Raw genomic sequence first — 14,037 nt, 5'->3', positions numbered from 1 at the left:
TTCTAAATTTACATTCTGATGCCCTAATTGAATATTACATTAATGTACAATATGCAGTATGTTCAAAAACAGAGCTCCAAACATGATATCCAAACTACGATGACCTGGGCTTTGCAGCAAATAATTATTACATCCTGTACATGGGTACCACTACACTACACAGATGTATGTACAAGTTTCCTCTCTTTTCTGCTGTGTTTCATAACTAAATTAAAGAAACAGTCAAAATAAATGTATGTTTGTCCAACAAGCACGCATGCACACACGTCTGTTTCTGTTGTTCCCATAGACTGTATATTAATGGACACCGCACATTCAATGTCACTCAGTGGTTCGTGCAGATCTGCTGGCCGTCGTCGAGTTTTGCCGCTACGGGCGCAGCCATCCTGAATGCAGATGGGATGATTTTAGACGAGAGGGAGGAGTGAGGGAGGGCCGGCTTACACTCTGCGTTACGCTACACACTTTATTTTTTGAAAGACTTTTATTTTAGAGTGACAGTGGATAGACAGGAAAGGTGGGAGAGAGATGGGGGGTGACACACAGCAAAGGGCCGCGGTTCGGATTCGAACCCGGGCCGCTGCAAAGGCCCCAGCCCACATGGGGCGCAAGCTCCCACTGAGTGAGCCACAGGTTGCCCGACCTTACACACTTTCACACTTTTTGATAGACTTCTACAGAAACTGACCTTCTTTTGCAACCGCATGGGTCGCCCTTCGTTGGAATTCAGATAGAATGCAGGTTTAAGGCACTTCCGCATTTGCAGCACTTTGCCGAACCGGATGCGTTGTCCATTAATATTTACAGTCTATGGTTGTTCCTCAGAGATATTTTTTGTCAAGATGTAGAAGAGTCCTGCCTTCTTCTGAATTCATATGTTGGCTCACCTGGATGAAACCTTGCTCTGCTTCTTCCTTGTTTAGGTTTTTAATTTCTAAAAGGAACCAGTTCTTTTGAAGAAATACTACTGCGCTGTACATTTACTCACACTTCTGTCATCCTGACTTTATTGCATTTTCTTCCTTGGCGGTGAGGAGGCTGCCTGTGGCGCACAGGTAGTTCTAAAGTTGGCTGCACTTCCACAGCGTTTTTGACCTTTTAGCACAGAGAGCAGGTCTTGGAGCCTTCACGACTGTTGTTTCCAGTAGCTGGTAAGACAAAGACATCAAAGAAAAGAGTCAATATGGCTCCTCAACATTCTGTAAAGTAACTAGGCTTGTTTTTGTGTTTTGGCTAACCAATAACTTTTTAGGTTCAGTGTTACTGGTACTCCACATAGAATCACACTTAAAAAAGTCCAGTACAACATAGCATGTAATGACACATGAAATAACCAAGATTGAGTAAATACCATTGCAGCCAATGGAATACATTTCACAGTTGTGCGATAAGTCAAAAGAATCACGGTACCTCTATTGGCTTTGGCGCCCTCTTTTGCAGCCTTCTCCTCCTCTAGGGCTTTGAGTGTGGCCTCATACTCTTCTTTTCTAGCATTCCACTCCCTCCTGTTATTAAGGATGCCGTCCAGCATTGGCTGGATTTGAGGGTGGAAGCGAGAAAACTCCTGAGAGGAAACAAATCAATGAATAGGATAAAAGATTAGGTTAGTGGTTTGTTCACAGTTGTTGATGCTCCAATGAAAATAAGTCAGCAGGTAGCTGTTATTTAGTCAGACCTGCAGAAAACCTCCAAATATACACAAATCTATATAAATGATTTGCTTTAGGTAAGCTGAAAAGGACCACTGACTGTGGAATTCATCAGTCAAAATCAAACATTACCTTGTAGACAAACGTGCAGACAAAGTCAATGAAACCACACTGTAGCTTTGGAAGTTCTGGTGCATGGTTCCTGTCCATCATGGGCTAGTGGGCAGGCAGAAAGGGTTTGAGGCACTCAAAAACATCATGTTGACATCCCAGAAATTAATACTAACAGCAACAGGGAGTAGTTTCTTGTTACTAAACACTTGCCTGACATCAACCATTTTCTCCTGGTTTCTGACAAGTTTACATTTTCTTCTGGCAAGTTCACGTTTTTGACATTGCTGTGTTAGGAAGCCTAAAGAGCACAATGTCGGAAATTATGGAGTCACTTCTATAAGGGCTCAATCAACACATGATATCTGTGAAGCTGTAGGTTGGTTAAAGATTTAATGGGTTCTGTATTTACTGACCCACAACAGATGTACCAGTGGCACACCTCTTGCTGCTGCATATGTCGCCACTGGATAGTAAAGTTACTTTTATTGTCACATACACATATATGTAGCGACATTCATTCTCTGTATCCAGAGCAGTGGGCAGCCATTTACAGTGCGCAGGGACCAACTCAAGATCTGAGGGCCTTGTCAGTGCCCTGTTTTTTGGTGGTGGGGTAATCTGGAGTACCCAGAGGAAACCCACGCAAACATGGGGAAAACATACAAACTTCACACAGAAAGGCCAAAGTCCAAAGTGCAAAGTTACTAGTTATTAGCAACACAACAAGCAAATATATTACAAAACATATTGTATATTTCATATTATAGGAAATTAATGAGCATTTAATTATTTATTTCCCTTATTTTAGTATTTTTTAAAGCAAAAATAGCCAAAATAATCAGGTTTCAGCTTTTCCAGTGTGAGCATCTGTTTTATAGTATTTTATAAAAATATTCTGGAGTTTTGGACTGTTTGTCCAATGGAAGTAGAAATAGGGATGGATAGTGGATCAGTGTTTACTGGCATTTCATACACTAAACGATTCATCAAGAAAATTGTAGCCTACACTGTCTTCATTTCCATTTACTTAAACTATTACAGTATGTATGTATGTAATAAACAGATATTCACTAGAACATTTATAAAACTCACAATAGGTTGTTGCTCCAAAACTGTCCTCTCCAGGTCACCCTGCTCCCAAAACTCTGCTGCTACAGACAAGGCAACCTGAAAGATACACACAGATACACACTTATCTGTTGAAAAACCAGATCACAAACACTTATTATAATGCACATTTATTATATTTGTGTGCTTCTCACCCTGCTCTGCACCTCCCAAGGCTTGGTGATAGCTGACAAGTCACATGCGGTCATCATCATGGCCCTGAAATATAAAAGATTTATAGTAGAAGATCAGAGAAAGAACAACAACAACAACAACAACACAACAACAAAGAAATTCGTACATGCTTATTGGACTCACATGACAATTTCTTTCCTGGTTGTTTCTAGAGACATGAAGTCCACCCACTTCTTTTCATCTTCATATGTGTGTGAAAGGTCCACAATCTTCTGGAACATGGTTCTTTTCCTATTAGGGTATGAGGAGACGAGCTAATTAACTATTTATCAGTATGTATTTTTTATGGATGCACCAATCTGATCAGGGCTTTGTGTATCTATCAATACCCGATACCGATCCGATATCGTTGTTGAATTAATAATAAATCTTATACCGTCCACCTTATACCTTCCTTTCACCAAATGGAAGAGACTAAACACACCAGACTTTTCCTAACAAAATATTACTTTCCTAACTAAGACAAAATAACGTCGATTTAATGTATTGAAGTCTTATTTATTTGTTATTTAAATGTGGCTTAATATCAGATCGGTGCACCCCTAGTATTTTTATATTGTTAAGTTTCAGAGAACAAGCAAAACAAGGGAATAAACAAGAGATTGTGCTGACTTGAAATAAAGAGCCAGGTCAGTGGCGATGATGGCAATGTCCATGAGATGAATCACATGCTCCACCTGTCGCCTGTTAAGGTTCTGGTAGATATTCAGTGACTGCAGATGAGATGAGAGAGATGGACAGTTAGTGACTGCTGAAATATCTTCCTCGTCCCATCCTCCACAGTATAAGTAAGGTGAAGTTATTTTCCAGTTCATTTCTTCTTTCTCACCTCGTCAGCTAAGAGGAACTTTCCAAACTCTAGATGGTGTCGTTCCAAGATGGATGAGCCATGTAGCTTTGCCAGTGGGTTGCCAGATCTGTTGGCATGAATACATATTCCTTAAATATGACATAACAGAATTAAAGACAATACCAACAACTTTCACCATCAGTTTTAAGTATAAGGCTTCAGTATTGGCATATGGCAGACTTTAAGGGCTGTTTAAAGGATTATACCAAATGTGACGGCATGTATTGTCCCAATTCTTACAAACTATCAAAACATAGTCGTACCATCATTAAAGATTGACAACCAGTTACCTTCCACATTTCCGTAAGATATAATGAACTTTGAAAGACTTGAAATTTGATTGAAACAGAATGGCTTAAGAGCATTAAAAAGCTTTGAAAAGATATATGAAGCTACACGTGAGGACATGAACGCATCACTAGTATTCCCTATGACTATTTATGTATGTATACACACATAATTGCATCTTCATTGTAAATATAATAGTTTTATTTGTTTATTACACTTTGTTTTATTTTATTTTTGATTCTTTTCTAATTTTGACTATTTGGCATGTATATACATGTTCTTTGTGTGTGGAGGGGAAGGGGACTAGAGCTGCATTTCAATGTTCAATCCTACATTGTATAATGGCAATTAAGCTGGACCTTGAACCATATGCATTTAGATAGAAGTTGATATGTGTGCAACTACAGCATGCAATGATTATTTAGCAGTAGTATGGTACTAAGACACAACACTGTTATGATTGTCCCTCTCAGAAGGTGGCTGGTTTTCGGTATACCATGCTATGGATGTAGTTTTGCAAAGTGCAGGTGGGGTTATTTTTTCTACAGTTCCCAACACCACTTACTTGACTTGGTACAAGTTGTTGGTCCCTCTGTGATCAATATCATGCAGGAAGGCTGCAGTTATCATGGCCATTACCTCCAAGTCTGTGTAGTACCGCTTCAGCATCCCAGTCTGAGCATGAGACACACACAAAGTGGTCAAACAAAGAACATTTTGCAGAACCAACATAATAGTGCTTACAAAAAATTGAAATAGCTTCTATTATAAGTAGAATAAAAATGAATTTCACCGTTAAGAGTGTGAACATGGTCTGTCCCACGTTAAAGCCATGACGCCAGTTGTGGTAGGTGATCTTTCTGTAGCCTTTATTGACCGAGTACATGAACCGAACCAGCACCTAAGAGGAGAGAATTGCTTACAAATCACAAAGGCTAATCACAAAGTGCTTTATAAAAATTTATGTATAATAATGTTGTATGATTGTGTAGATTACCTCTTGAGGGATCTGGAACTTCTTGACCACCCCAACCTCATAGTACATCTGGATGCCGCACTTCACTAGTTCCATCTCTGTGCAGTTAAAATCAGAAAAGTGGAACTCGTAGATCTCAAACTTCTTAATAAGTGGAGGTAGTTCTTTTTTCTATGAAGAACAAAGAGAAAAACAGTGTAAGATAAAAAAGAGTACAGAGCCCATTCATGCCAGTGGCAGTTCTGCTTCAATGTAAGAAAAACTGAGAAATTATGTTCTCATAATTGAAGTGTAACACTCTCAAATAGTGGAATTACACAAGTCTTCCTCCTCTTTTAAAGAGTTGGTGTTACCCACTGTAGGCAGGGGTGTTGGACTTAGGGTGCAAAGGGGACTGAGCACCCAAGGTCCTCATGTGAGGAGGGCCCAAAAAGATGCTAGAATGAATAGCTGAGGGTGTGGGGAGGGGCGCATAGAGAATTCCTTTCTACAAGGCCCAGAATTTTTTGCTACGTTCCTAACTGAAGGGGAGAAATTAAATGTGTGGGCAATAAATTATAGATGATTTTAAGTGTTACCAGGATAACTAGGAGCTCCTCCTCTTCACACTCTCTGGGTTCAAGGCCATAGACTTCTCTGGTGTTCTGGGAGAGATGAGAAAAACACATGTTGTATGGATTGACTAAACAGTAAGCACAAGCAAATACAGAGGTAGTTGTCAGTATTCATGCTGAAAAGAAGTGTGTAACATGGATGCTGATCCATTTCTGTTGGCTAGTCGCTAGTTTGAATTTGAAATAACTTTTTTCGAGTTGAGTGCTGTGTCTAAAAATCGTAGAAAACTTGAACGTGCAAGTGCACACGCAAGTACTGACCAGGATATTCTGAATCTCATCATCCCGACATTTGACATGGTAGAGCACCATGTCCTGAGCGATGTCTTTACGATTCTCCAGCTTGTTCATCTTGTCGTAAGTGTCAGTGTTCAAAGCTGACCACCCTAGGAACTGGGTCAAAGCCTAAGAAACAGGGATCCAGATCAGTAAAATATGTAGTAGTACTGTAGTAATGAGAGGAGGAGTCACAGACAAAGCTTGGTAGATTTTCTTAACCACATCATACCAAAATGATTTAAAAAAAAAAAAGACTTTAATTGTGTAACATAGATCAGTGGGCATATACCTCCATAAGTTGCTCATCCTGATCATCAAAAGGCTTTCCATCTTTTCTGTTGTAAAAAGTGGCCACACCAACTATCTCTTCTTTTTTGTTGACGATTGGCAGAGAGAGAACATTTTTTATGGTCCATCCACTGCTGTCGAGTGGCTCTGTCTAAAACATTGAAACAAAAAGCAAAACCATTTGATTCATCTCTAAATATACCACGACTTGTTTTTTTATTAAATTACTAACTTAGCTCTGGAGAGCTTATTCCCCTGAGTCCTGACGTTTTTTTGTCCCACACTTTTCCTTGCATCAGGGTGGCACCTAAATCCCGGTCACAGCTGTCACCGTGGTCCTGCTCCGCGTCTTGCTATGCCCTGTTATAACCTGCAGTGCCCTGCTCTGCACCGCTGTGCCCTGCAGCGTACTGCTATGCCATGAACCACTACAACTACTATTTCTAGTCATAGTTCCATTATCTTTATTGGGACTACAATTGCCACTGTTCATCACACCCCCAACCGGCACTGTAAGACACTGCCTACCAAAAGCCCGGGTCTGTCTGAGGTTTCTGTATAAAAGGGAGTTTTTCCTCACTACTGACGCACTAAATGCTTCCTCTCGGGGCAATAACTGGAATTGTTATATCTAGACCTACTCTGTCTGTAAAGTGTCTTGAGATGACTCTTGGTATGATTTGATACGATAAATAAAATTGAATAGAATTTTACCTTTCAACTGAGTTTAGCCGTCGCTTACCTGGAACTGGAACGTCTCGTCAGCAGCTGCATTCATAATGTTACAAATCTGAGAAGCAGAGATAAAACAGACTGATCAAGGTGGAAAATGTGAAAATACATTCATTTGGTTTCTAATGCATTCAACAGCTTATAGTACTGTAATGGGGAAATAACTCACGAAACCGCTCTCAGCGACATAAGTAGGAAGGCCGCTACTCAAAGCCCAATGATCTGGAGTTGGATTGCTGTGTGACAGAAAGGCGGGACAACGAGTTTGCAGACATGAGCACAGATTCTGTCCAAACTATGCTCCGCTTTCTGATGTGTTATTAATGTTTTTAAATTGAATAACATGGTGCTTAAAATACCCATTTTACTTCAAGCCCTGTTCCCCAAAAGTACTTACACTGTTTAACTATGGGGGATGTTTTGGTATTTGGTTGTCCTATTAATCCATGACCCCATTTTGAATAAATATTTAGGCTAGTATGAAATATAAATATACTTACGGTATTACTTTGATGTCTTCTTTTCCATGTAGTACATAGTCAATCACTTTGTAGAAAATTATCTCCTGGAGGAAAAATAAAACACAGACATTAGTTTTAAACCAGTTAAAACAGAAAAAAGCAGAGTGTTGATAATAATTTTAGATGCTTTAAATAAAAGACTATACCCTGCCATCAGGAGTGACAGGACCAGAGTAAGGTGCCTGATCTCCCATCAACACTGGCCAAATATCAAAGAACTCCTGGAGGAAGATGGACACAACAATTCAGAGAAAAATGTCAGCACTTCACGGTAACAAATGCATGACCACAACAAAATCGGATATTACGGGCAACAACACAGAAAGACACGGTACCTTCTCCTTTGTCATGTCTAGTAAACCGACAGAGTAGCGGTCACAGTTGAGGTAGGCTCGGACTGTGTACAAGGCTTTGTGAAACTGTCGCTCAATGTCTGTCAGCTCTTCAAACACCTTGTTGGCAGACCATAGCAGCAGCTAGGAAACACAACAGACATTCAGCAGTCAGTTAATGCAGTGTTCATGCAGTCATTCTGTATTTGAATAGACTGTAAAGCCAAACTCTTGAGAGTGACTTCAGTAAGAATATGTTCCAGTCCTTCACCTGTCCTTTACGGGTCTCACAGCTGTGGAGGTAACTCAGGTGGTAGATCTTCAAATTCAAAGTGGCAATTTTCAGATACTTTAAAAAAAGCTAAATGGAGAAACAAGTGAAAAGACAGCCATGTAAAAAAATTATAGTGTCTGGACAACATTTTTGACTGGGTAATATATAAGATACATTATGACAGAATACAATATGTTGAGAATGTATTAGGCTTTAGGATACAGCATAATCTGATTCACTGCAAAAGGATAGGCTTTACAGTACATAACGACGGGCCCTTAAAGTGTCCCATCGATCTGAATCACTCGAGCTTTATGCTCGTTGCAGAAAATAATGAGAAGGTTATTAAATGTAGGGAAAGCATTTACATCACAGTGTGGAAAACAGCTACATGACTTCAGAATCATAATTCAGCATTATTACAAAACTGAGGCACATCAAATGTGTGAACTGGGATTTACAGTATTTTTTTGACATATCTCCAACAAACCACAGAGCTATGTCTTCATCATTTTGTCTCCACTGTGCCTTTTCTTTCTCCTTTCTTTGTTTCTTCCATTATGTGTTGATATAAGACTTTATTTATGGCTAAACAGCACAAGGCTATCTAAAAAGAGACAAAGACAGCAGTTTTCTTGTTTATTATAACGCCCTCCTGTCAGACATGTTAGAATATATTTAATGGGTTAATATAAAAGGTTTTGAGGATGTTCAGGCAGATAACCCTGGCAAATGTAACAGCAATGTAAAAATCCATCTTTGTGAACATTTCCTACTTGAGTTTATACTATATAAATGTCTTGATTTCTGCATCATTCAGATCATTTATGGTACTGAACTTGTATTGTTTACTTTTGCTAATTATATCATACCTTGTCCTGTAGTTACATGCTGTTAATACAGGCATTAACCTGCTGTAGATCTATAACTGACTTAACCACCTTTATCTTATTTCCATTTTCAAGCTTAGGTTGCTCCTAATTGGGATTAAAGGAGAATTCCGGTCAATTCTAACACGTAGCTCTGTTGTTTTGAAATTTGGAGTGCTGTCAGTAGCAAGAAAAACGGAATCAATCAGTGCTGCCTACACTGTGTTATCCTCCTGCTAGAGTTAGCACCAAACAGGCTTCAACAGGGCAAGTGTGCAAGGTGTTTTTAGCCTCTAAACATGTTCTAAATCTCATTACAAGAGCCTACCCATGTGCAGGGATTCCTTCCGAGGGAACACAGCGAATCTGACTGCAGTAAATGTGACAGAAAGCCATTAAAGTTGTGTTAATTCATACCTCTGTTTATTTCCTGTTTTCCAGTGAAGTCCACACTAGTCGACTGTCAGCAGAACTGCCGTTCAAGAGTTCAAGTGCTATCGCGCATTGAGAGTTACCTATGGGGATAACACGGTGTAGGCAGCACCGATTGTTCTTGTCTTTCTTGCTACTGACAGAACTCCAAATTTCCAAACAACAGAGCAACATGTTGAAATCAACTGGAATTCTCCTTTAATGACATATAATAAACGCACACTGGTCCCATTTGTCAATACCTTAATGATCTACCAGTCAGCCCGGAGGAAATTCCCTCCCAACTGTAGTGATACACTGATTGCAGTTGTCTTTAAGAGTTAGCAACAAAGTTTAAGATAGTTAAAGGTTAAAGAAGAACCACAATCAGAATCTTGCAGAAACAGATTTGGAACAATAGTTTCTGTTTAAAAAAGTGTGATTTGGCAAAGCCGCTGACTTTATATATGCTTAGCTGTGTGTATGCGTATTTGTGTGTGTGTGTGTGTGTGTGTGTAAGTGTGTGTGTGTGTGTATGAGTGTGGTTGGGACTCACATCTTCATCCTCAGCAGTGAAATGTGGTCCTGTGGTCTTGTTTAGAGCCATGATCACAGCCACCATGTCTTTGCCGTTGAGGATGGGTGTAGCCAAAATGTTACGGGTCTTGTATTCTGTGAGATCGTCAACAAATGAGCTGAAGTGCTGGCTCTAAGAGACAATAAATACACTTTTTGAGTATATACAAAGTATACTTACAGGACTTTCAAAACCTGCTTTCATTAATATTACTAAGTAGTGCATACACTTAAAAAAAATATTTTGAAGAAGAAATGTGGTCTAAAATTACAGTTATGGCTCATATGCAGATAAGTTCTCTAACTTAAAATACTTGAGTCATATTTTTCATTCAGTACATTGTAGAGTGTAGATTCATGAGTAGATTTATTAGAGGTCAATGGTGTCCCTAACCTTCATGATATAATAAACTTAATTGTCTTTAAATGATGAATTTTATGAAGTAGAATGAACGTCTCTGCTTTTGAATGCCAGATGGTTGGTAAGTACTGTAGTTTCCCACTGCTTGAGGTGATTTCATCATGAAACTACAGTATGTATTTGAGTACAACAAATATTATATATATAGTTTATTTTGTATGGAGACAGTGTAGATTAAAGTAGTTTTGATCTGTTTTAGATTCCTGCTGACTGCTAAATGCCAGAGGCGTCTAATCCACAGCTAGAGCAGAGGCTGATGGGATCTGGAAATAAATGGATTATGTCTGACAAAGGGATTTATACTCTCACTTGCATATATTGTATTCAAACTGCTTAAAGCTAATTTCATACAGTGGGGAGAGGCACAATTCTGTTATCATGGATGCCAAAGCCTCGAAAAAAACTTTTTCAAATATGCAATATCAACACTTGTTCATCTGCAATGCATCATAATACCTTAGCGACATTCTAGCTATCCTGAGTATTGATCGTAACAGACAAATCCGATTTTACCCAATTTTCAACATTGTTCAAAATTGTCCCATAGGACCAGATAAATTTAAGGGAAATATACCACAGTAATGAAGGTATTGCTCTCTTGCTTCAGCTAGTTTTTACTAAGATGTAGATTTACTCTAACATCCTTATTTTTACTTGTCTACATATCACATTTAATAATGAATTAATTACACCCCTCTATCGAAGTATAATGGCGTTCAGAAACAGGCTTGTTTACAATGAGATTAAGATGTCATTGTTTAGAAGAAAAACATTTCATTATTAGTTAAAACTACGTTGTGTGGGAGTAAGATTGAAAGCTGTGGCGCAATCCGTTGGTAGTTTCATGAATGGAACTGTGAAAGAGCAACAGATATGCTCAACAACTGCACCCCATCCAGGTGGAACTTCATCATTCTAATTTTAGGATTACTGATTGTTGGCGCATTTTCCCCACTAACCTCTGTGACATCTTTCACATTAACAGTCTTCTTGGTCAGGGCCACGTGGCCGACTATTCCCATGTCCAGCGGATAAACAATCTCAGAGTCGGGTGGCACCACACAGTCCTCCAACTCTGCCTCTGTGTTGACATTGAAGAGCCTTGTGGCAAGCTCTCCAATGCCGTTTCGCTGCCGGTACATAAATAAACTGCACCGGTCTGCATGGATGAGCGCACTGATTCTCTTCAAGATCTTGAAGACCACCTTTTCTACGTTGATGTTCTCCTGCATGTCTTTGATCAGGTCATACATGATTTGGCTTTCTTCAACCTTGAAACAGATCAGAAAATAGTCCAATTTTAGAGAAGATTAGGACCTTCATAATAAGTACATAATTTACATTGTATATGGATAGTTTTATGTTGTTATACATGTCAAGGTGCGGTCAATAGTTTCGACCGGTTCTCTTTTGTTTTTACTGTAATAAACAAGTAGTGAAATGAAGACATGTTTACCTGACAGAGGTCCTGGAACTGGCTGAAGTCAATCTGTTTCTCTGGGAGCCCTGAGACCTTTGATATAGAGGCAGCACTCATCTTCTTAGCAAAGTATTGTTCAGCAAATGCAGGGTTCCCCTTGAGGAACTTTTCCACGTCTTCCTTTTGCACACCCATGATTCCTTCTTCCTCCTCTTCTCCCAAATGTTCCTGTCTTCTCCCTTTTCAGCTCTGTGATGGAGCTCCCGCTCAGTCCAACGCTTCCCTGAACAAGCTACTTCCAACTTGTCTAAATAGAAATAAAAGAAAAAAGAATAAGCAAAACAAAGCAAACAGCTCCCAGTTTATCCCCTTTAGGAAAAAAAAGAGAAATAAAAAACAAATCTTACCCAGGTAATACACACAAAGGGGGACAACAGAAATGGAGACATTCAAATGCAGGTAAAAAATAAATCCCCTTGTAAGTGGGATGAGCAAACTGAGGGAGGGAGAGCCCGGAGGAGAAGGCAGACGGCTGAATCCAAACAATCCATCTGTCATCAGCAGATAGTGCTGAAGGTTAGCAGGGATCTGAGTATGTTAAACTTGTCAGCTGATCATCTAGTAACAGATACGTGGGCCCAATTATCCAACCCCCAGTGTGATTTAGTACCTTGTAAATCTGCAGACAAGATAGGCTACAGCATGTAAAACACCGGTATTCGATTTCAACACGATGCTGCTGTGCGACAACATACCCCGCTCTGTCTTTACAATAAACACTTAAATTCACATTTAACTGTTGCATCCATTTAGCAAGTCTTTTACATACATTTCAAATGGAAATAACATTGAATAATGTATGTTTAAATTAAAATGTATATACCTTCTTTAGCCTTAAAAGAATTTGCACAAAGAAAAGCAACGCTAAAAATGTAACTAATTAGCAAACATCCACAAAAAATGAAAAAAAAGGAAGTTGGAAATAAATATGACATATTTAGATCGTCTTGGCGCAGTCACTATTTACTTACAATAATAACACTCCCAATGAAATGATTAAATGATAAAAATACAAGGCATCTTAGGCAGGTTTTGTGTACTGTTAAAGAAAAAGAAATCAAAATGTAGGATACATTTCCTATTTATTGAATGATAGAAATATATAAGAAACAAATATGTACGTTCATAGTTATTTTTAAAGTATTATTATTTTATCCTTTGTCGTTCATATTATTTTTCAGTTTGTTATGTACCATCTCCACTATACTGTTTCTGTCTGTCTCTCTCACACATGCAGGTATACCTGTACAAGCTCTTTAAGTCCTTATTAAACGAGGCCTCCTCTGGCATAAGCCCTATTTAGTTAGGACACTAGCTGATTATCTCAGCAACCCAACTATCCGTCTTTCCAAATGAAATTTTTTGTGCAGTCTACCAAGAGCTGGGCAATATATTGATATTATATTGATATTGAGATATGAGACTAGATGTCTTAGATTTTGGATATCGTAATACCGTCATGTGGCATAAGGTTGTCTTTTCCTGGTTTTAGAGGCTAAATTAGAGTAAAGTGATGTTATTTTCTGAACTTACCAGACTGTTGTAACTGTTCTATTTTTTGCTTGTGTCTTGTTATGTTCACATTACTGATGATTATTTATCAAAAACTCATTGTGTGATTATTTTGTGAAAGCACCAATAGTCAACACTACAATATTGTTGCGGTATCAATATCGAGGTATTTGGTCAAACATTTTGTGATATTTGATTTTCTCTGTATCGCCCAGCCTTAAGTCTACCTGCAGTTCCCTTCTAAATGTCCACAGTAATTACCGTCATTATCAGGTTTAAGACAAAGATGAGTCCTCAGATGGAGAGAGTAAAGCCAGCAAGAAGACACTGAGAGTATTTTTGGCAAAAACACACAAAGACACAACTTGGAAAATAGGCGATGTGTGTGCTTCTGTAAGAAAGTGAATCATTTCATTCAGGGCAGGGAGGGGCTAGCCTATATTATAAGCTTCCGAACATCACAATCTGCTTCCAATAGATTACGTAGAGAGAGAGAGAGAGAGAGAGAGAGAGAGAGAGAGAGAGAGAGAGAGAGAGAGAGAGAGAGAG

The 14,037-nt window shown here is 38.9% G+C and overlaps 1 protein-coding gene across 1 annotated transcript; it reads right to left on the bottom strand.

Annotated features, from left to right (window-relative positions):
- Nucleotides 1–830: 830 nt before the first annotated feature.
- pde6b (phosphodiesterase 6B, cGMP-specific, rod, beta) lies at nt 831–12,549 on the bottom strand. Its single transcript, XM_034895747.1, has 24 exons — nt 12,324–12,549; nt 11,953–12,223; nt 11,456–11,767; nt 10,056–10,208; nt 8,217–8,306; nt 7,949–8,089; nt 7,760–7,834; nt 7,593–7,657; nt 7,262–7,328; nt 7,103–7,150; nt 6,362–6,511; nt 6,055–6,198; nt 5,758–5,823; nt 5,201–5,350; nt 4,997–5,104; nt 4,769–4,878; nt 3,895–3,982; nt 3,678–3,778; nt 3,189–3,296; nt 3,026–3,089; nt 2,856–2,930; nt 1,782–1,865; nt 1,411–1,564; nt 831–1,148 (listed from the first exon to the last, which is right to left on the bottom strand). Exons 2-24 carry the CDS (start codon nt 12,109–12,111, stop codon nt 1,099–1,101), a joined length of 2,562 nt encoding a protein of 853 aa, XP_034751638.1. The 5' UTR covers nt 12,112–12,223; nt 12,324–12,549; the 3' UTR covers nt 831–1,098.
- Between the last annotated feature and the right edge of the window lie 1,488 nt (nt 12,550–14,037).

Source organism: Etheostoma cragini, chromosome 16, assembly GCF_013103735.1.
Source record: "Etheostoma cragini isolate CJK2018 chromosome 16, CSU_Ecrag_1.0, whole genome shotgun sequence".
NCBI classification, from domain to species: Eukaryota; Metazoa; Chordata; class Actinopteri; order Perciformes; family Percidae; genus Etheostoma; species Etheostoma cragini.
The sequence above is the reverse complement of the archived record's forward strand: the minus strand, read 5'-3'. Positions and strand labels throughout refer to the sequence as shown.